The sequence below is a fragment of the Sebastes umbrosus genome, chromosome 4, assembly GCF_015220745.1.
Source record: "Sebastes umbrosus isolate fSebUmb1 chromosome 4, fSebUmb1.pri, whole genome shotgun sequence".
Taxonomy (NCBI): Eukaryota; Metazoa; Chordata; class Actinopteri; order Perciformes; family Sebastidae; genus Sebastes; species Sebastes umbrosus.
Window position 1 is genome coordinate 30,993,693 of NC_051272.1, and position 20,732 is coordinate 31,014,424.

Genomic DNA, 20,732 nt, shown 5'->3' on the forward strand with positions numbered 1-20,732 from the left:
CTTAATCATTAACTAGGATACCTAGTAAAAGGACACCTCATAAATTAACCTCCAAATTCCCATCAGCCTCAGCTGTACTTTGAGAATAATTAAAACAGCAGGCTGAACATTACCGCGTTACCAAACTAACTGTATGCATCTTATCGAGATAATCTAAAAAAAACACAGGTGAGCCTGGCAAAGGACAGCTGAAGGTGATGAATGTTAATCTGCGAAAGTACAGCTCAGTGTGACTATAGATGTCTGGTCTTGCTTACCAATGTATATAAATTAGATTAGGGCTGGCAAAATGAACACAATAATATCGCGTTAACTCAAATTTGTTTTAATGCCACTAATTTCTTTAATGCATTAGCATAACTTGCGTTTTTTAGGTTGTAACGGGCTCAGTTTTAAAGCTAGAGTGAAGATACTGGCATCATATGAAACTAAAAAAACCTAAGGAATCCATTGATACCAACCATGTCATACTGACTTGTCGCGAAAGAGGCTAAATAACGCTGCAAACTTGCGCTAAATTTTGGCGAGGAAAAACTGGCATGGCCATTTTCAAAGGGGTCCCTTGACCTCTGACCTCGAGATATGTGAATGAAAATGGGTTTTATGGGTACCCACGAGTCTCCCCTTTACAGACATGACCACTTTATGATAATCACATGCAGTTTGGGGCAAGTCATAGTCAAGTCAGCACACTGACACACTGACAGCTGTTGTTGCCTGTTGGGCTGCAGTTTGCCATGTTATGATTTGAACATATTTTTTATGCTAAATGCAGTACCTGTGAGGGTTTCTGGACAATATTTGTCATTGTTTTGTGCTGTTAATTGATTTCCAATAATAAATGTATACATACATTTGCATAAAGCAAGCATATTTGTCCACTCCCATGTTGATAAGAGTATTAAATACTTGACAAATCTCCCTTTAAGGTACATTTTGAACAGATAAAAGATGCGCGAATTAATCATGATCAACTATGGACAATCATGCGATTAATTGCAATTAAATATTTTAATCGATTGACAGCTATAATATAGATAGAATATAGTTTTTATAGCTTTTATATTCTCATAAAACACACGACACATTTCAAACTAGCTACTTGGTTACTACACTTTGACGAATCAGTTCTTCGACTAGCCTATCCGTCTCAACAGTCAAATAATGTACTTACAATATCATGAGTTCTGACTCATAGCGGACCAGGGCATTTTTCTCCTGCACCAGCTTGAACCACTCTTGCATTAGCTTGGGATCGTCCTTCTTGCCCATGCCTGGAAGGAGGAAGAAGGAAGCACAGAGTGGCAGTGAGACGCCAGATGGCCGGGAGATGACAGTGATGTCACACAGACAAGGACTCGACACGGGTAATGCAATGACAGCCAAGCCAGGATGTCCTTGCCGGGGGATGGTGAGGTGGGAGGATGGACATCGACACCAACGTGGTCAGTCACGCCATACTTAAAGATGGCGTAGAGCTTACAGGTTTCAACTTTGGTAAAAGCATATATACACACACACATCCCACACACACACAAACACACACACAAACAGATAATACCTGTATTTACAAAGTTGAGAGCTTGTGTTACCCAGTTTGGACTTAGTGTCAGACGTAGCTGCTCTTTGGGAGCAACTACCTCCTCCTATCAGTTTTTTTTTTTCCAGAGTGGGTGGGTAGTAAGACAAAACGCAAACACACCAATCAGTAGCTAAGACAAGACAGAGAAGTAAACCCAAGGACCCTATGGAAATTCTTCATCCTCCCCTGCCCACAGCAGAATAAAATCCTTTTACATCCCATTCATGCTGAGCGGTTTGAGGGCGGGGGAAAAAAAGTGCATGAATTATTCTGCTGTCTTTACATATTCAATTACAAGGTCAAATGTTCATGGGATGACTTATCATTGAGACCAATAGTGAAGCTCACACTCCTCTATTAAGTCTGCCTCAGGGTAAAGCATGTTCGGCACTTTACTGGCATCATGCATTGCAGCTGCGCACTTTTCATAATCGGCACAATCAGTCAGAGAGCAGAACAGCGGCTCACTTCTCCTGCAGAGAAGACCGGTCTGTGTGGCATGCTTAAGAAAAGGTCTGCAGCCGGGGCGATGCATTCCTTTCCATTTATCTGACTGCAGCAGGTGGAGCCAAGCGGTTTCAATGAAACACCGGAAGGCAAACCTCGATGCAGCGTGACATACTTAGCTCGGGAAGAGGAGGCTCTTGCAAAACGAAAAGGAAAAACATTGTACACACATAAATCGCATGGTTGTGGTCTCGGGGGCTGGCTCTCGCTAATTAACAGACAAGGGACAGAGAGAGGCAAAGCTAGAGAAGAGCTGCTCACACTGGAGAGGAATACAACACGTGGAGACAGGAGGAATTCTATAAGCAAGCCAAGACTGTCCTACAAATGGATGCTTTTCTCTTAAACTACTTCAACCTGTACCACCGTCACCATCCTTCAGCCCAAGGCCTCCGAACACAAAAAGGAGAGCCGTCCATTACAAGGAAGTAACAGCAAAAAAGAAGGAACAAAACACTCTGATCGCACACAAACACAAAAGCATGTTACTCTACACCGATTGGCAGCCCAGGCAAAATTTCCAGTGACAGGTGTTAGATACGGGAACAAACCAGATGATCCATTATTTTTTTAGGACTTGTTTTGTGTAAGACTTGAATATTTATAACAATTCATCATCACACCATGCAGTTTTCTCACTCCTTGAACCACAAACTTGCCGGGAGCTAGCCACGTCTCAGGTGTTCACCGCCCGGGTTTTATTATAATTTTATGAGTACATGACACTTTTAACACTTATTTGAGGGATAACAACTGCAAAAATGGATACTGCAAAGGACTATGCAGCTTTACGATTCTTTTTAGCTAAACAGAAAACACATGCTGTTTGATTAAAGACACACTACAGCAGAGTAGTTTCCCCTTTGTGTGAATGCAGCCTCTTGGAATAGGGAAAAAGATCTTTTCACTACCACCATTTTCTGAGACACTATGCTTGTGTGGTTAAATGAGAATATTACAACGGATACACCACATTACTATATCCATCAGTATGAATGCTCCTGCTCAAACTGGAGGGTTTGTCATGTGTTGCTAGGCTACAATTGACCGTTCTATAACCCTGCCCCTGAACAGCGAATAGCCTTAGCTTAGCAGCCGTGTTGCCAGATTTGACTGACAAAAAGCACCCTAATCAAAGCCCAGTCATCACAAAATTAGCCCAGTTTTTAAAGGTGCTAAATACAGGATTTGGAGCACTTATATTGTCTACTCTGAACGGTTCTCAACATGGCGAAGGCGAGCCGGCAGCTCGCAGCTAATGGTGCTAACAAAGAGCATAGAAGCAAAGAGACAACTTTCAGTCCAAAATGGCGAAAGCGTAGCTTTGCGGCTGGTCGCTGATGTTGCAATGGAATGAACAATTGACTTTCAATTGTAGGCAATATACGTTCTTTGGTGCTAACAGTGTAAAAAATGTCGAAACAGGTTTTAACTTGAGGGTGGGTGCTACACTTCTGCAATGATACCGTTGACCTGGCGATGTCAACATCAACAAAGCGCGGAGAAGCTTTGGGAGAGAGACTTCCTTCTCTGTTCAGGGAGACATTAAGACTATATTTTTACATAGCAAATAGTTGTTTGCTGCTATATGAATGTTCTGGATATTGAATTTGGCACCTTTAATTTTCATTTTAGAGAGGGTGTTTGTTTTTGTTGACAGTTACTTTGTTACAATAAATGACTTTTTTTCAAACTTCATATTCTTCAATTATATGTGCAATCTTGACAAGTCTATGACAAATAATAGCTGAATAAAAAAGTAGGTTTTAACCTAGTTGTAATAAAGTGAATTGGCATTTGGTTTTGATGGCTTTCAGTTATCAGCTTGTGTTGTCATTGCTGATGTTGCATGTCATTTTTAACCAGCTAATCAAATAAAAAATAGCCCAATCTGGCAACACTGCACGGCCGGCCTATCGAGCTTTGGATTTCTCTTCAAGTTAAAACGTGAATGCGAATCACGCTCTAGCTAGAGCTATAGTATACTATTAAAACAGTTTGGATGGTGGGGTCTTTTTTGCAACACCAAGGAGCCAATGTGTGAGGAAGGGATTCATCAGTGTGTTTGTCTTCTCTAAGCTGCAAACATTAGCATGCCCGTCTCAGTATCTTACTTCCAACAGAAGTAATCTATTACTAACTAACTACATTTTGTTGGGTTTCAGATTACATAACCCTAAAAAATACCTGCTCAACATGGCTGGAACATCTACCCTGTGGGAGCCAAGGTACTAGTACAGTACATTAGAGTTTTAAGTCACGATATAGGCTCTATCCTGCTCCTTATTTGGTTTGGGGAAGATGATAGTCTACATAAAATAACTAAATAAGTGTAAAAGAAAAAAAAAAAAGACCAATTAGCCAATGCCTTTTACAGCATACATTCTGACGCAGTGAGCAAAATTGTGAAAATTAAATGTATATTTGGAGCTTTTTTCAACAATTAAATCAGTTTCCTCATAATAAATGGCTCACTACTTCACTGAGTTTTGGGGGAAATCTACTGAGCCTGATCACACACACAAACGGGGAGGACAGGAAGAGGAGGAGGACCAGTTGGGGGGACAAAGGGGAGGGGCTCAAGGGGGTAGCCCGGTTCTGGAGATCCTTACGGTTGCCATGGTAACCCGCCACAACCGTCAGCGGAGGCGGCGGGGTTACGTTACCTTCAGGGGAACAGCAGGGGCAGAAGGAGAGAGGTCTTCGGCGTGGCATCCCCACAAAGGGCTCAACTTCCACATTGACAGAGGGGACAGAGGGTGAGGGAGTGACGTATAGATGGGTGCATGGGTGGGTGGTAGAGAAAGAGTGGTGGAAGTAATGCAGGAGGAAGAGCACAGACGTCACAGAGAGAGAGAAAAAGAGTAGAGGACACAGAGCGTGGGTGGAGGGTGGAGGGGGAGAGAGGGGGTTGTGATGAGGGAGAAAGAAAATTGAGGAGAAAATCAAAAGAGGGCAGGAGCACTGTGATAGGAGGAAGACAAATCACCTAGAGAGAGGACGTGGGAGAGATCAGCTGTGTAGTGTGAGGGATGAAAAAAAGGGAGTAAGAATAAGAAATGAAAACAAGAGAAGACAGAAAACTTGGAGCACAGAGAGGGAAAATAATCCCCTGTTTGATCTTTCGTCTGTAGATTATCTTCCATTAGGCAACAGCACCCTATGTCAGTTATGAAATGGGAACAGCCTACGCATATGGCCAGTGTTCATCGCAGTACACAAACTAATTTAATCTCATTATTAAAGCCATTACTGAGGAGATCCATCTCTTTCACAGACGCAGATAATTGCTTCTTCTTTAAAGATGTTTCAGCATCTCCCTGTAAACACTTCTTGAACATGTTTAGACCGCCCGGCTCAATCTGTTGCCAGTGTGGCGACTTTTGAAGTGTAGCTACTATTGAAATGCAAATTAGGACTTTTTTTCAAAAATATACTTATTTTTCTCACAAAAAGTGAGATCACAGATAGTGGTTGCTACTTTAATAAACCCCAAAATAAGGACTATAGAATAACGTGAAGAAGATTCAGAGAGAATGTGCAGATAGCTGGAGGGTAACAGCTCTTTGATAGGGACACACATATAAGGGCTTGTTCCATTACATGACACAAATAAGAGGCAGACACAGTGTCATCAGGCTGGTGGGTAAAGGAGCCGGGAGAGTGTAATGCCAGATAATTACTACAAGGGACTATCACAGAGAAAAAGCACAAATCTGTTGGGAAAACTGCAGTTTAGATAATCTATTTCGGACAGATTGGAGTCCTAATCATTTTTTTATGGCTCCGCCAAATCATGCAAATATTAAATGCATCATTGGATCTTAATGTTCAGTAAATCCATAATTTTTTAATCATTAAAGTAGAGGATTAAAATTAGATAACTTATCGCAGATTCAGAGTACAGACATGTTTACACTAGGTTTAGTTTTGGTGCCACCTGCAGGGCTGATAGAGAAACTATGCACCTTACAGCCTGGTATTCAGTCCAAACTCTACAATTCCCCTTCATACGATCAACCACGGTAAGAAAGACGAACCGCTCTTCTCATTTCTCTATTTTGTGCCTCCTCGTCTCCTCGCTCCTCCGTCCTCCTGCCTGTGTCCCGGGAAGCGATCTCAGCGCACCATCTTGAAGGATGCCTCAATTCCTAAAATGCATCTCGAGGAGAGAGGAGGCTTGCTGGAGGAGCTATGAGCAAAGATGCACAGGTGTATCCTTTTCTGTTTTTGGCACCTGTGACGTATAAAAGAGGCGTGACAAAACAATGGACAGATGATGCAGCTGTGCCACATGTCATATTTAAAGGGGACCTATTATGCTTTTGTGCTTTTTCCCTTTCCTGTAGTGTGTAATATATATTTTTTTGTGAATGTAAAGGTCTGTTGAGTTACAAAGTCCACGCCAAAGGTTACTCCCCCCCACAGAAACACTGCTCCTGAAACGCCTGAAACGCCTTGCTTGAAGTCCTACCTTTTCTTCCGTAACGTGGTGACGTCACCAAGTAACACACTTTGCCTAACAGCTAGTTTGGCACGTACTCAAACAAAGCTAGTTAGAGCGGAGCTGGAGCGGGGTCCGAAGAGTTTGGTTTTAGTTCAGATTGGGCCAGCTGACCAATCAGATCAGACTCGGCTTTTCAGGAGGGCGGGGGAGGAGCTCAAACTGAGCGTTTCAGACAGAAGGTGAAAAGAGGTGCTGCAGCACAGCCGGTATAACAAAAATAAAGCGTTTTTTGAACATTAAAGCATGTAAATATAATAAGTATGCACCTGAAAATAAGCATAATAGGTCCTCTTTAAAATCGACGTCGCTTTAAAATGATGGTTGCAGCTCACAGATGTCTCATTTTGTGAAACGCCTGCTGCCTCGACTCCTCTCTCCTTGTGTATCTTCCTCTCCTCCTCCGCTCGCATCTCAAGTTGGAGGGACTCAGACACGAGGAAAGGAGGCGAGGAAAGGAATCGAGGATGTACAAACTGAGAAATGAGAAGAGCCCAAAGACAAATCCTTCACCACAACACATTCAGAACGCTACAAACACACCGCTTCCAGTTGCAAATAGTCAAAGTGAGACACACAAAAATTTGTTTTTAGTATTCACACATTCTACACGGAATGGATAACCTCTATCAACTCAAACTCACATGTTGGATTTGAGCTGATGAAACACCGTGTCCCTATAAGAACCCTGGTTGGAAAACTTCTTTTGTGTACATATATACTCATCTTTGCGTCAAAACTCCACACTATCTCCTGTTCAATGAAGCAACAACAACCAGCAGTACAAAACCAACAGAGAAGCACAGACCTTGTTCAAATATGTGGAAATGCACCTTTATATTTCACTCCTACTGAGAGATTCCGCTGACACTGAATAAATATGAAGCAAACAGAGCCTGCTGACTTGAGGAGGAAAAGAGGCATTTGACTCATATTAAAACAATGCCAGAGTCGAAAAGATAGCAACAGATACCACGAGATGTCGGGGTGTCACGGTGGACACTGTTATTGTTCCATAGGGTCCATGGTTGCAACATTGCCTATTAGCACACACTGCACACACTGCACACACGTACACACATACTTGGGGAGTTATGCAACTGAGCAGGTATGAGAAAGTCAAGGGAGCCTTTGCTGGGACTACAGGACAGAACTACAGCAGCAGCGAGCTCTGAGGGAAAGCTAAGAGCCATGCCAGCAGTTTAGTATGGGGCAGGTTATGCAATACTTTCACGGGGGTTGGGGGGGTATCTGTGTATGTAAACAAACATTTGCACAGTGGATAGTAAAACAAATATTGTTGGTTTGGGTCTTTTCATGGGATTCACTGACAAAAAGATATAATCAGCAGCTTTTAACTTTAAATCAAGATTCAAAAAGTACTTTTTACACCATCTCAACCATTATGCATGAATTTGGTTATCAAAGTACTGTATGTATAATTTATTTCCCAGCACAATATGTATGAATGAATATGCAAAGGAGGCCATCTTTAAAGAGCATGTACAATATGTAGTATGAAATAATATATATAAATATTTACTTTTGTTTTATTTGGGGCTGTCAACATTAACGCATTATTATCGTGTTGACGCAAATTTGTTTTAACGCCACTAATTTCTTTAACGCATTAACGCAACTTTCAATTTGTAGGTTGTTGTGGGCTCAGTTTTAAGGCTAGAGTGAAGATACTGGTTTCATATGAAATTAGCAAAACCCCAGGAATCCATTGGTACCAACTATGTCATATTTCTCAATTTTGGCGAGGAAAAACGGGCATGGCCATTTTCAAAGGATTCCCTTGACCTCTGACCTCAAGATATGTGAATAAAATGAGTTCTATGGGTACCCACGAGTCTCCCCTTTACAGACATGCCCACTTTATGATAATCATTTGCAGTTTTGGGCAAGTCATAGTCAAGTCAGCACACTGACTGTATATTTTTTTTATGCTAAATGCAGTACCTGTGAGGGTTTCTGGACAATATTTGTCATTGTTTTGTGTTGTTAATTGATTTCCAATAATAAATATATTCATACATTTGCATAAAGCACGCATATTTGTCCACCACTTACCAAATCTCCCTTTTAAGGTACATTTTGAACAGATAAAAAAAATGTCTGAATAACATGCGATTAATCGGGATTAAATATTTTAATCGATTGACAGCCCTAGTTTCATTGAATTACTATCTTCATTATGTTGTCTCTACTGGACTGGTCCTCAGCGCATGCACAGTGTTTCTTTGAATGCAAGAAGAATCTATATTGCCGTTTGGATTTCTGACTCTGCAGTATGCCGCTGTTTGTGTCTCTGCAGCAGATTGTATTATACAGTCTCTGCGTGCTGAAGAGTGACAAATAAAAGTTTCATTCATTCATCATTTATGAGTTTACAGAGATCAAAGACGATCTTAAGAGGATAGCACGAGGACAAGTGTCTGATCTCTGTTTGATGTAAAGAGTGTCTGAACTACAAACCCATTGCGGGTGGAGGGAGGATGGAGTAGGGAGGCGGGGGAGCTATAAGGAGCAGAAAGTATTGCAATGAGGCTAAAAGCCTGCCAGCCAGCCAATCAAGGTACATATGAGGAGTACAAAGCTCAAGTACAGTAGTAAAAACAGAGGAGGGTGTAGGACAGATTGGGTTAGCCATTAGGTTAGTTTAAAGCGACAGATTTGAAATACATACCGCCCAGATGCAAGTCCAGGATTTCACTGTAATTAGAATCTCCCCAATAGTCTACAATGACAGGGGATATATTAGAGATAGGAGTTATTTCACACAGCCCCAAACTGGGCACACTAACACACACAAAATGCTCCAACAACAGCAAGTCATGCATGTTCTTGCAAATAGTTCTTACGCACACACACACACACACACACACACACACACACACACACACTGCAGCAACACTCAGAACAAAGAGAGTCCATCAGTACTCACCACGGTGCATAATGCAGTCGGGCTGAGCAATACTACATGGCATTTTCCAAAAATAATAAGGGGCTGCAACATAGATTTGCTGTATTGCTGTTTACTGGCTCAGTCTGCTTGATATCACACAAAGCCTCTTGTAATGTGCTGCGTGCTGACATGTAGAGGATATCAATTTTCTTTTTTGTATTGCGTGCATTTCATTTGACAAAGATGTAGTTCATTCAAACAGCGAGAAAAAGCTTTCATTTTCTCAAGTTATGTACTATCCAATCCATGTGCGGCCAATGTTCGATTACAGTAATTTAATGATTTAATACCTAATTATTTCAGACTGAAAGAGCAGCTGAGTGTTAAGTGAGATCTTTGAGACAAAGTCACAAACAGCTCTGGATTGCTGTTACTCGCCACAATAAAAAAAAAAGATAATAGATAATATCTCAAAAAAACATCTGTATCAAGCCGCTCAGCCACAGCAAACATTTGCAGAAAATATTGTAATAAAGAAATTGTCAGCCCGAGAACCAATTTATATTTGATTTCTTGCATTCTGATTGCCATTTATAGAATGTAACGTGATCCGAGTCTTGATCGGAGTACAGAAACTCTCCTCATTGAGAGGCAGTGAAGGAGACAAAGACACATCCAGAATGAGCAAACACAAATCTATGTCGGGACACACATTCTCCTGATCGCATGCTGACGATGGCGGACACGTTATGTGAACGGACGACATGTTCAGAGATGGAGAAATGTTGCAGTGTGTCACCACAGATGGAGCCTAACATAACAGTGTCACATGGCATTAATAAAAAAATAAAAAAGAGGGAACTACAATAAATCTAATACCTGATCTTCTTTTGTGCTGTTTGGGTAACGTATAAGTACCTTTATACAATCCTTTAAGAGAGTAGAGTAGTACACAAGTTAAAACATACTCAAACAATTGGCACAGCTCATGGGAAAAGTAAATAGTTATTCGGTTGGTGGGGAAATGGCCGGATTTAAAGAAATGTTTCAATGCATCCTACGTGCATGCATTAGCATAATAAAAGCTTCTGTCACCATAAAGTAAATTAGGATGGAATACGCTGTCAGCTCTATAAAGGACAACCTCAGCGCCTTCCTCGCATACAAAACTGACATCACGTAAATAATGTGTTATTGCTACTGAGCACTATTCATGCCTCACACTCTTAGACAACTGCCCGCGCTAACACATAATGCATTCTTCATCTCAGAAATGTATTGTCTGTGATAGTCCCTTGTCCAGACCAATTTGGGTTTATTACTTTGGAGAAACAAATGTGTCTTTCTGCACACAAATCTAGGCGCTGGAAATATCTGCTTCAGTACCACTGCATAAATTGTAAATGGAGACAATGATTTCAGCCCGATCTAAATGATCGCAGAGGGACAGCTTTTCTGAGGTAATGCGGTGTCCTCGGTTACATCATCCTAATCATCTAAATTATTATTATTCCCTTTAGAGTGCTGGAAAAGGCTGAACTCACATCATATAAAGATAAAACGTGGTCTCACATAGCCGGGGCTGACGCAAAAACAAGATTTAATTGTCATACATCCAGTAAATCACTTGTAAAATGTTAATAATAAGAGAGCTCTACGTGCTATGAAACTCACTACACCCGTGTCTATCTGCAGTAGCATTACTGATACACCACGCCACATGGGATGGCCAGATTGATTTAAAAAAATTAAAAAATGTATGAAGGTATAAAGTGACAAGGTGTTACCTGCTTCTCCTCTCAGAGCTTTCTCCACAGCGACGCCTCTCTCCTCCAGCTGCCTCTGCTTCTCCTCCACCTGCTCCAACTGTCTCTGAATGATCTGAACAGACAAGCAGGAGAGTCACGTTATTAATGGAATGCATTAACACAGTACATTACAAAACAGTTATCTCACATGGGTGCACAGAATAATAACATCTACCGCTAATTACAACTGATTTGTGCCACCAGTTTCTGAGGGAGGCGGCGGCAGAGGTTACCTCTAACAACAGTTTACCCTCATTAAAAATAAATGTTTCAAGGCACAGCGGGAGCACTGCTAATTGATGTCTACAAGTACATGAGCCTGTTCTGATGGGCAAATATTATTTCATGATCTTCGCCAAAGATGATTAATATTTTATAGTCCTCCCTAGATTGGCCCACACCACACTCTCACTTGTTACTCACAGTGGCAGGGATTAGGGGGCAATGATAGAGGGGCATGCAGCCTGGTTCACCCCAACCTTGGACCCCCAAGTGTCTGACCTTGACACAAACATTTCAATTGAAATAACTTCCAAGTGGAGAGTCTGGATGAGTGGCAAGTCTCAAAAGAGGTGGAGGACCTGTCAATGAATATCTCTTGTTAAGGGCTCTGTTATTGGAGGCAAAGGCCACAGAGGCAGGTGAAGCAGCAGGTACGAGTACGACGAGTCAAAATTCCACTACCACTACTTCTACGTACTTCAGTAATTAAAATGCTGAATTATTGCTGTCATTCTCTGTCATCATCAGTTACTCTTGGCTATTATCTGCCAGAAATACTAATTTGGCACTAAGTGAAGATGATATCTTTGAGAGATCCATGTAAAACCTGTTCAAACTAGTTCAAATGGGTTTTGCATGTCTTTAACTGACCTATTGGCAAATTTAGCTCACAGAGACCCCTTTGGTGACAAGGAAAATTGCCTTTTGTATCCCAGGTTTAATGGTACTAGTGTATTGCACGTTCAGTGCGTGGCCGTTCGGAGCGAATGGGCCGATTGCTCGGTTCCTGGAAGTGCTGCTTGCAACGTTGTCGAGAACTGCCCATCGCTCGTTGACTCCAGGGAAGTGAAGAAGTGTTCAGTTGTGATGTTAGTATATCCAGCTTGTTTATTTAAAGTTTATTAATATCGAATGCGTTTTGTGTCCAAATTGCAACAACTTTGACAATGCACGTCCTTGGGTCCTCAGCAATACACCCGCCAAGTGTGAAGTAGATCGGATGGACGGTTCTCGAGATATCCGAAGCAGGACATACCCACCAACATACACACAGAGATTCCTTGCTTTATAGTTAGATTTAATACAGTAGATGCTTGAGATGTGGTCCAAATCAAATGATATTTTAGGTGAATATAATTGAGTATGATTTGATTAATGACAATTGGTTCGACATGGATAAAGTGGGTAGAATGAGAGATGCATAAACAGAGCCTATTTGCCTCTCAACAGAGAGCCACTGAGAGGCAAATGGTTGTTTGCTGCTATTTTAATGCTCTGAATATCAATTTTAGCACATTTAAAAGTTGTTTTTTTTTCTCCCTTAGACTCTAACTTCCTCTGTCAGCACTGAACTTTATCAGTGCCACGCAGCAAGAGGAGCTATACAAGAGAGACGCAGTTTGGGTTCTGCAAATAGCCACTAAAAGGAAACAAGATTTAGGCCAGCTAACCACGGCACCAGGAGCAGAGACTTTAGCTGTGGCTTAGTGCTGAGTCAGCGGACTGGAAGCCTGGCTGAAGAGTTACAACATCAATCACAGCAGATTTCCTAACCAAAGGGTGAATTTGGCCGCACCTTAAGAGAGTTGAGTCACATAAGAGTGACCATATGGTAGGTAAAAAACAACAGGAGGACAACACTAAGTATCAGTGACTACAATACGTATGTAGCCTATCTCTCGTATACCACACAAACACTACAGACATACACATAAGCCACTTCATTATTAAATTGTTTGACATGCATGACATGAATAATGGCTCTATGAAAACACCCTGTTTCCCACTGTTTGAAAGAGCTATTCAACCAACAAAAAAAGAATGAATGAAACCTACTTTCAACGTGACGTCAGAACAAGATTGCAGCCAAGAGTCTACAGCCATGTTAGCAGCTCTGTGAGGCTGTGCTCCTTAGGCACAGTGGTGCTTTGAGCTAAATGCTTACATCAGCATTAGGGGTGTCAGAAAATATCAATACACTTCAGTATCGCGATATTGTGTTTTGTGATACTGTATTGATTCTCAAAAACAATGTATAGATATCTAATTAATAGTTTACATCCAAAGATTTGTGGTAGACAGTGGATCAGATTGCACAAAAAGTAGTGCTGTGATGTTGGATGTTACAGGGACTTTGATGAATGCAGATCCCACTGTTCTGAGTGCATAAATAAAAGTAAACTTTTTTTACCCAGATTTTATGCCTATGGTGGTGTGTTCTTCATACTATGACAGCTTTCCTGAAATTAGATTTAATAAATCGCAATATATCGCCTTGCTTACAGTATCGCAATACATCGCGATATACTGAATCGTAACCCCTGGATCATGATAAATATTGTATTGCAACATCCTTGCCAATACACAGCCCTAATCAGCATACTAACATGCTCACAATGAATATGCTAACATGCAGGTATAATGTTTACTAAGTGTTCACCATCTTAGTTTAGCATGTCAGCTTGCTATCGTTTGCTAATCCACACTAAACACAAAGTACAGATGATGGGGAAGTTTTTCGTCAAAAACCAAAGTATTGAACAAACTGAAATGTTGTCCCGATGATTGTGTTAGGTGAAAAGTTAGGGGAATCACTAAACTTATTACAATTCATCCAAAGTAGGACAGCACGATTTTGAAAAAAAAAAATGTAATTGCGATTATTTTGACTGATATTGCAATTGCGATATGTTTTGCAATATTAGAGGGATGATCATTTTTACATCATTATTCTCATTTTCATTGTAGACATGTTAAAATGATTATGGTGTGATTTTTTACTTATTTTTCTTAAGTCTGTAGAATATGATGTAGGTCAGGGCATCTCTGCAGCACAACAATACTGAATTTAAAATGGTATTTTGACGCACATTTCGCCTTTAACAAATATTGCGCCTACTGCGATTTAAAAAATTGCAGTAGGACATATTGTGATGAATCAAATGGCTCTAATAGTGGTCGGAAGACGAGAAAAGCGCTATATAAATGCAAGTCCATTTAAAAATGTACCATCTAATCCTGGCAATCCGCTCAATATTTGCAGAGACATTTCACTCCAAACCACAAATGTCCAGCTCACGGCTGTGATGGAGGAAAAGTCAGAGGGTTGGTTACCTGGGCTCTGTGCAGCCTCTTGAGTTCCTCCTGCTTGGCTTGTCGTCGTGCAGCTTTCTGGACCCTCCGCGTCAGCTTGGCATTCAGCTCTTCCTCTGTGTAGGTTTTCTGGCGTAATAACAAAAATACGGGGTCAGAGAAGTGTCACTCACAAGCTGCTAATCCGTGGAGGTGACTCCATGGGGCCCTGGCCCTTCAGACAAACTGAACAGGAGTGGAGGAGGAAACACTGATTACATCTTGTAGAAGGCGAGAGGCAACATCGGCTAGCACAATGTAATCTAGCTTGGGATATTTAAAATGTCACTCCACGGTATCTATCTACACAGTACACACTCTCTACAGGCTTTTTCTAGGCCTTTACATTGCTATTTCAAGGTATGATAACTATTTGGAACACAATGTGACACATAATAACTTCTCTGCAGCTCACATTTATAATCCTTCTCATTATGAAATCTTCCGTAATAAATGGGGATTATAGTGCGTCAATAAGCAGGGCTCTTTCCCCTATTAGCCGACATAAGTGGACATAAAAAGCTGGCGTGAATCAGCAGAAAGAGAGAATAGCACTGAAGGAAAAAACGTCAAAGTTATTCCAGTATGCAGACCGGAGTAAAAACAGTGCCACAGTGGACAGATAGGCAGGTTAATATCATACCAGTCAGAGAGGAACAGCCCCTGATATATCAAGAGATGCAGAGGTATCACTGTGACCAGAAAAGGTGAGCGCTTTTGGAAAAGTCATGTTTTGACAGAGTGGATAACCAGCAGTGAGTTGAGTAGGCGGCGCCGCGGCCCCGCCCGCCACATGCTTCCAGAAAGGACGGTTAGTTTTAGGCCAGATGCACATGAGGTGTTATGACAGTACACTGGCACATGCGCTGGGGTGGGGGGGGATGGGGGTGGGGTTATCAATGGGAACGTATGTAATACTACCTTTGTGGCGTACGATCTCTTGAACGCCAGTGCGTGAGGGACATAAACAGACTTGGGGAAGACACAACAAAAAAGGGAGGAAAACAAACATGATACAGATGATATGATTAAATGGGTTAATGATTATGTTAAATTGGTCAAAATAAAACAAAAACTAATAATTTAGCTGGTACAATTAAATCAGGCAATGTTAATATCCCACACCAACACAAAAATGGCAAGGTGCAGCAACAATTTACACATCTCTGTTAATTAGAAATTAGTCGAACACAACATGAATTACAAATCACACAGATTATCTAGATTCTAAAGCCGGGTTTCCACCAAAAGTTCCCGAGACTTGTAGTCCCTGGAACTACATTTCATGTAAGTAAAAGGTTCCTTCAGCCCACTGTTGTCCACGTTTCCACTAAAGACTTGCGAAGATTAGGCAAATTAGCCCGTTGACGGATCAAAAAGCAACATGACGTGGCGAGGGCTGCTGGTGGTCGCAGCAGTAAACACACTCTGCAGCCTGCAGCTCAGTGTGCCCGCCTGTTTCATCTAAAAAACACGTTGAACGATATTTACCGGTGCATGTATTTACTGATGCACATTGGATGTAATGAATGAAATGTAGCAGAGGAAAATGAAAGTAAGAGCGTCTGTCTCCACAGTAAATCATCTGTTGAGAGTTTGAGTGGTATCCATTTGTGCTTTAGAACGTTAACGCCGTGAAACAATCAGAAAATAAGTGTTTTCTCTCTCATTCACAGTACCGCCGCACTACGTCTCTCTCTCTTTCACCGCTCGCCCTCTCAGCTCACTTGCGATCTCTCTCTCTCTCTTTTTCTTTCTTTTTTTAAATGAGTCGGGAAGCCGACAGCAGATCCTAACTTTACTTTTAATGTCATCAAACAAAGAGATTCTCTCCTCTCGTCATTAATCGATACTAGAATACTTCATGTTTTATGAATGAAGTGGTACAGTTGAAGCAGCAGTGCTGTGTGTGTGTTTGACCAGTCAGCGACGGTCATCCCTGCAAACTCAACCCTGAAAGTTCCGGTACTTTCTGAAAGTACTACCCCCCCCGAGCAGGGCTTTTTTGGGGTAAAAAATGCCACCGAGAACTTAATTTTGACCCTGTTCCCTGCGGTCGAAATGCAATGAGTTCCTCAAAAGGTTCTTAGTTCCGGGGTAAAGTTTCTGCGGTGGAAACGGGGCTTAAGTCCAAGGATTTTTGGAGACCCGTCTTACCATGAAGAAGCAAGACAGGTCTGTTATTTTCAGTCTACACAATCTAACACACTCACAGATCTGGAAAACTATAACCACAACAGTCACTAGGGACTAGTCTACTTGATTCCTTATTGAATTCAACACGGCCTGGCAGGCATGACACGGCTTTAACCTTCCGTTACTGGAGCTGCATAAAGTCAGAGTTCAGATCATTATTGTTGAAGAATGAACAAAATGTCGATTCTTCATGTATGTGGTCAAAGAGAAGAAAACAAAATGGGAGCGTGTCTTTTTTTTTAAAAATGTGCTTACAATGGTTAATGAATTCATGCCTCTGGCCCTGAATTCGACTGTGTCTATCTAAACCACGAGAAACACGTACACACACACATATAGACTGGGCAGCAGTGGGAGACAATCATTTTGAATTTCAGCCCGACATAATAAATGCAAATGGATTCCAATAGAAAAACTCATGTGATAGAAATGTGGGTATTGTGTGCTGAATTTATGCATAGTCCTAATATGCCACTTGCATATTTAATGAATCCGGTCTTTTGAAGAGTTCACTCATTTAGCAATTTTGCTAACGGATATCATTATGACAGGTATTCAACCTGTCATATTGTGGCGCGGAAGACCTTGAAAATAATGTGGATTTTTGCCCTCAGGTGATCTCAGAACAAATCATGATAAAAAACACTTTCTTTATTCTAACATTGCTTTGGAAAGGGATGACTAAAGTATTAAATATTCATTTGAGGTCAGCCTAAAAGTCACATTCAGGCTTTGTGAACTTACTAGAATATTTTGTAATAAATATTTGCCTCCTAACAAAATTATGTATAGATGAAATTCAAAATCATTTAACCCCCTTCTGCACAATACCTCATCGTCTTTCGCCTTTTCTCCATCAACCTCTTTTTCCCGCTCTCTTTTCTTATGCCTCTCTTTCACCCTCTTTCTTTCCTTTAACTCCCTCCTTCTCTCCTTCTCCAGTTTCTCCTCCTTAATCGCTTCCTGCTGCATGCCTGATACTAGGTCAAAGATGTCCATGTGCTGCTAGGAGTGGAAGAAATTATTTAAAGGATTTCTTTTTTTAAAGGAAGTAAAACAGAAATGGATGCAATAGATGGTGACGTGTAGCCTCGCCAAGCCTGTCTGCAAATGTCATTTCATTCACTCGGGTCTGGGAAGGCTGAACAGGCATACATGGCAGGAATAGCTTGTGTTGTAACTGGATGAACACACCACCTGCTTGAGAGACGTTGTTTTTGTCCAATTTTCAAATTGGCAAAAAAAGAGGCTGCACTGTCTGATTTCAAATTATCCACCAAAATCAGCTTCGGAATAAATCGGAGTTGATAAATATGATATCATGCTTCATTACATCTACAACACCAACACCAAAAAACTGCTCAAAAGGTTGAGAATTTTCGAGAGGTGTTGGTGAGTCACGTTCCCATCGAAACCGCTCCCTGGAGTCTGCCGACTGGCTCTGAGCAGCTGGTCTCCACTGATTGTCAGCAGATGTTTTGCAGACTAAAAACGTCTCGGCAAAAATGAGCACAGGCTGGCTTTGCGAGGCTAAACGCGTCTAAATACCTCATGGCGAAGAAGTGCCATATCCAGCGGCGTCTATTGTTACTTACATCTGCCTTTGACTTCTGGGAGGACCTCTCCAGAACATCGTCACAGGACAGGTCTGAGTCCTCGGAGAAGCTCAAGTTTCTCCGTGATTTCAAGTCTGTGGCAAACAAAAAAGCAAAAGACAGTAGAAATATATCATCTAGAAATATCACAAAACAAGTATCACATTCAGAAACTGCACTGGATCCTTTTTTTTTTACCTGATGATCTCCCAGGAGATGAAGTTTTCTTCTTCCCAGACTCCTGAGTGGTGGAGCTCGAGGATGGCGTGCTCGGACAGGATTTGTCGTCCTTCTTCTTCTTGTCCTTCTTGTACCCTGAGAAGACGGCCTTCCACAGCGACTTGTGTTTGGGCGGCGTCTCGTCAGTGCCGGAGAGCCTGCTGCTGTCGTTCTTGGCTTTTTTCTCCTTCTTGTTCTTGCGCGGCGAGAAGAGGGAACTTCGTTTCTTGCTCTTGCTCGCGGAGGAACCGTCAGACGAGGCCACCGAGCTGTCCAGGCTTTTGTTGCTGCTGAAGAAACGCTCGGGTATTGTCTCTGCCTTCTTCGACTCCAGGGCTTTCACGGCTGATGTTTTCGGAGATCCCGCTGACTTTTTGCTTTTTCCGACGACGTCTGGGTTAGCGATCCCGGCCACTTTAGGTGAGGCACCCTTGCCTATGTCAGATTCTTTCATTTTGTTCAGCTGCTTGGCCATGGCGTCTTTCAGAGCCTGGCTCTTGATTGACTTCTCTCTGGCCTTCATTCTCTCCTCAGCGAGCTCCTTGGCCTCCGGGGAGAATTGAGTTGCCCTCTGGGTCTTAAAGGCTTGGTTTACAGGGATATTGGGTTTACCGTTTTCCATTGCTAGAGCCAGATGCAGGGGAGGTCTGTCCCGGTTGGGCTTGCTGGTGGGTGGCGTATAGTACCTGTTCATGCTCGTTTCTGGTGTCCGCTCGTCATAGGTGTCCTCCACGTCATCAGCAAACGGAATCTCCTCCACCGTCTCCACAAACGACTTCCTCACCTCCTGCGGCCGCGGCTTCTTCTTCTCCCTCATGACGACCACCGGAGCTGTTTCTGGTTCTGCCTGAGGCGAGGTGACTTTCCTGGGTGCGGGTTTGGGTGCAGAAATGGGGCTCAGCTGGGTCCTCGGTGCAGGAACGGGACTCTTGATTTTTGCCGGCTCTTTGGCGCGCTCAGGTGGAGGTTTTTCTGTCCCGTTGCTCCAGGACACCTGGTGTCTCTGCTGCCTGAACACGGCCGGAGACTGATTAGCAGGCACGGGTGGCGGCGGGCTGGAGGGCGGGGTGAGCATGGCGGAGTCGGACGTGTTGTAGCTGTCGCTGTTTGCTGTGTGGCTCGTGGCCATGCTCCCGTTCAAGCCCAAGCCGGAGCTGCTGCTGAAGTCCCTCTTATCAGAGCCATTACTCTTAGGTTCGGCGGGAGCAATGGGGGTGATGACCTGACCCTCCAGGGTGATGTTGAGTCTGCGAATAACGGCGCGGCCAGTAAAGGCAGGCTTCTGCTCCTCCGGCACATCTGGAGACTGCATCTTGATGGGGGTGGAGTCCTGCACTGGAGTCATAATAACACTCTTCTCTAAGATTTTACTACTACGGTCCAAAGGGGTCAGACCGAGGCTCTTCCTGATCTCAGCACTCTTTAACCAAAACTCCTCAATGATATCTGTCTTTTTAGATGGAGTTTCATCTGTTGAGGAGTCTAAGGACTCTGAGGGCTCAGGCGTGCCCCTGTCCGTTATGGTCATGGGCGTGGAGGTGACCCCGGGGACAGGCTGAGTTCTGACGGGAGAGTCAGAGGTGAGGGGCGACGAGGGTTCCTGGCAGGGCAACGGCTGAGCACAAATCGGGGAGAGGGGGTTGCCCGTGAGAGGGCAAATAGAGCGGTGAGGGTAGACAGGAGTTTTAGGGGTGCATGTCTCTGGTAGGGGGGTGGGCTGGGAACAGATGGGGGAAACGACAGGGGACTTGACAAGAGATGTGATGGGTGATCTGACAGGCGACTCAATGGCGGGTTTGACTGGAGAGCTGATGGGTGATCTGGTGAGTGAACCGAGGGGAGATGAGGCAGGGACATTGACGGGGGAAGCAGCAGCAAGAGTAGGAGAAGGGACAGAGGAAGGATCCTGGACTGGAGCAGGTGAAGGGCTCAGTGGGCTCTTGGCGGCCGGAGAAGGAGATGGAGTTGTCCTCTCGGGCTTCCTTTCGTCAGGTATGAACGGTTCTGTGAAAAAGCGGGCGCCAGGAGGCTTCACCAGAGTTATCTGGAAAAGAAA

At 42.8% G+C, this 20,732-nt stretch overlaps 1 protein-coding gene across 3 annotated transcripts in view; it reads right to left on the reverse strand.

The window, feature by feature from the left end:
- mical3a (microtubule associated monooxygenase, calponin and LIM domain containing 3a) overlaps nucleotides 1–20,732 on the reverse strand; it is a 77,895-nt gene that overhangs the window by 3,138 nt on the left and 54,025 nt on the right. For all 3 annotated transcript variants that reach the window (XM_037767093.1, XM_037767092.1, XM_037767094.1), the window contains 10 exons: nucleotides 18,656–20,720; nucleotides 18,458–18,552; nucleotides 17,694–17,867; nucleotides 15,588–15,638; nucleotides 14,649–14,756; nucleotides 11,292–11,385; nucleotides 10,384–10,434; nucleotides 9,286–9,336; nucleotides 4,702–4,821; nucleotides 1,175–1,274 (listed from right to left, as the gene is read on the reverse strand). In XM_037767093.1, the coding sequence (XP_037623021.1) occupies nucleotides 1,175–1,274; nucleotides 4,702–4,821; nucleotides 9,286–9,336; nucleotides 10,384–10,434; nucleotides 11,292–11,385; nucleotides 14,649–14,756; nucleotides 15,588–15,638; nucleotides 17,694–17,867; nucleotides 18,458–18,552; nucleotides 18,656–20,720 (2,909 nt within the window). The remainder of the gene's footprint in view (nucleotides 1–1,174; nucleotides 1,275–4,701; nucleotides 4,822–9,285; nucleotides 9,337–10,383; nucleotides 10,435–11,291; nucleotides 11,386–14,648; nucleotides 14,757–15,587; nucleotides 15,639–17,693; nucleotides 17,868–18,457; nucleotides 18,553–18,655; nucleotides 20,721–20,732) is intronic.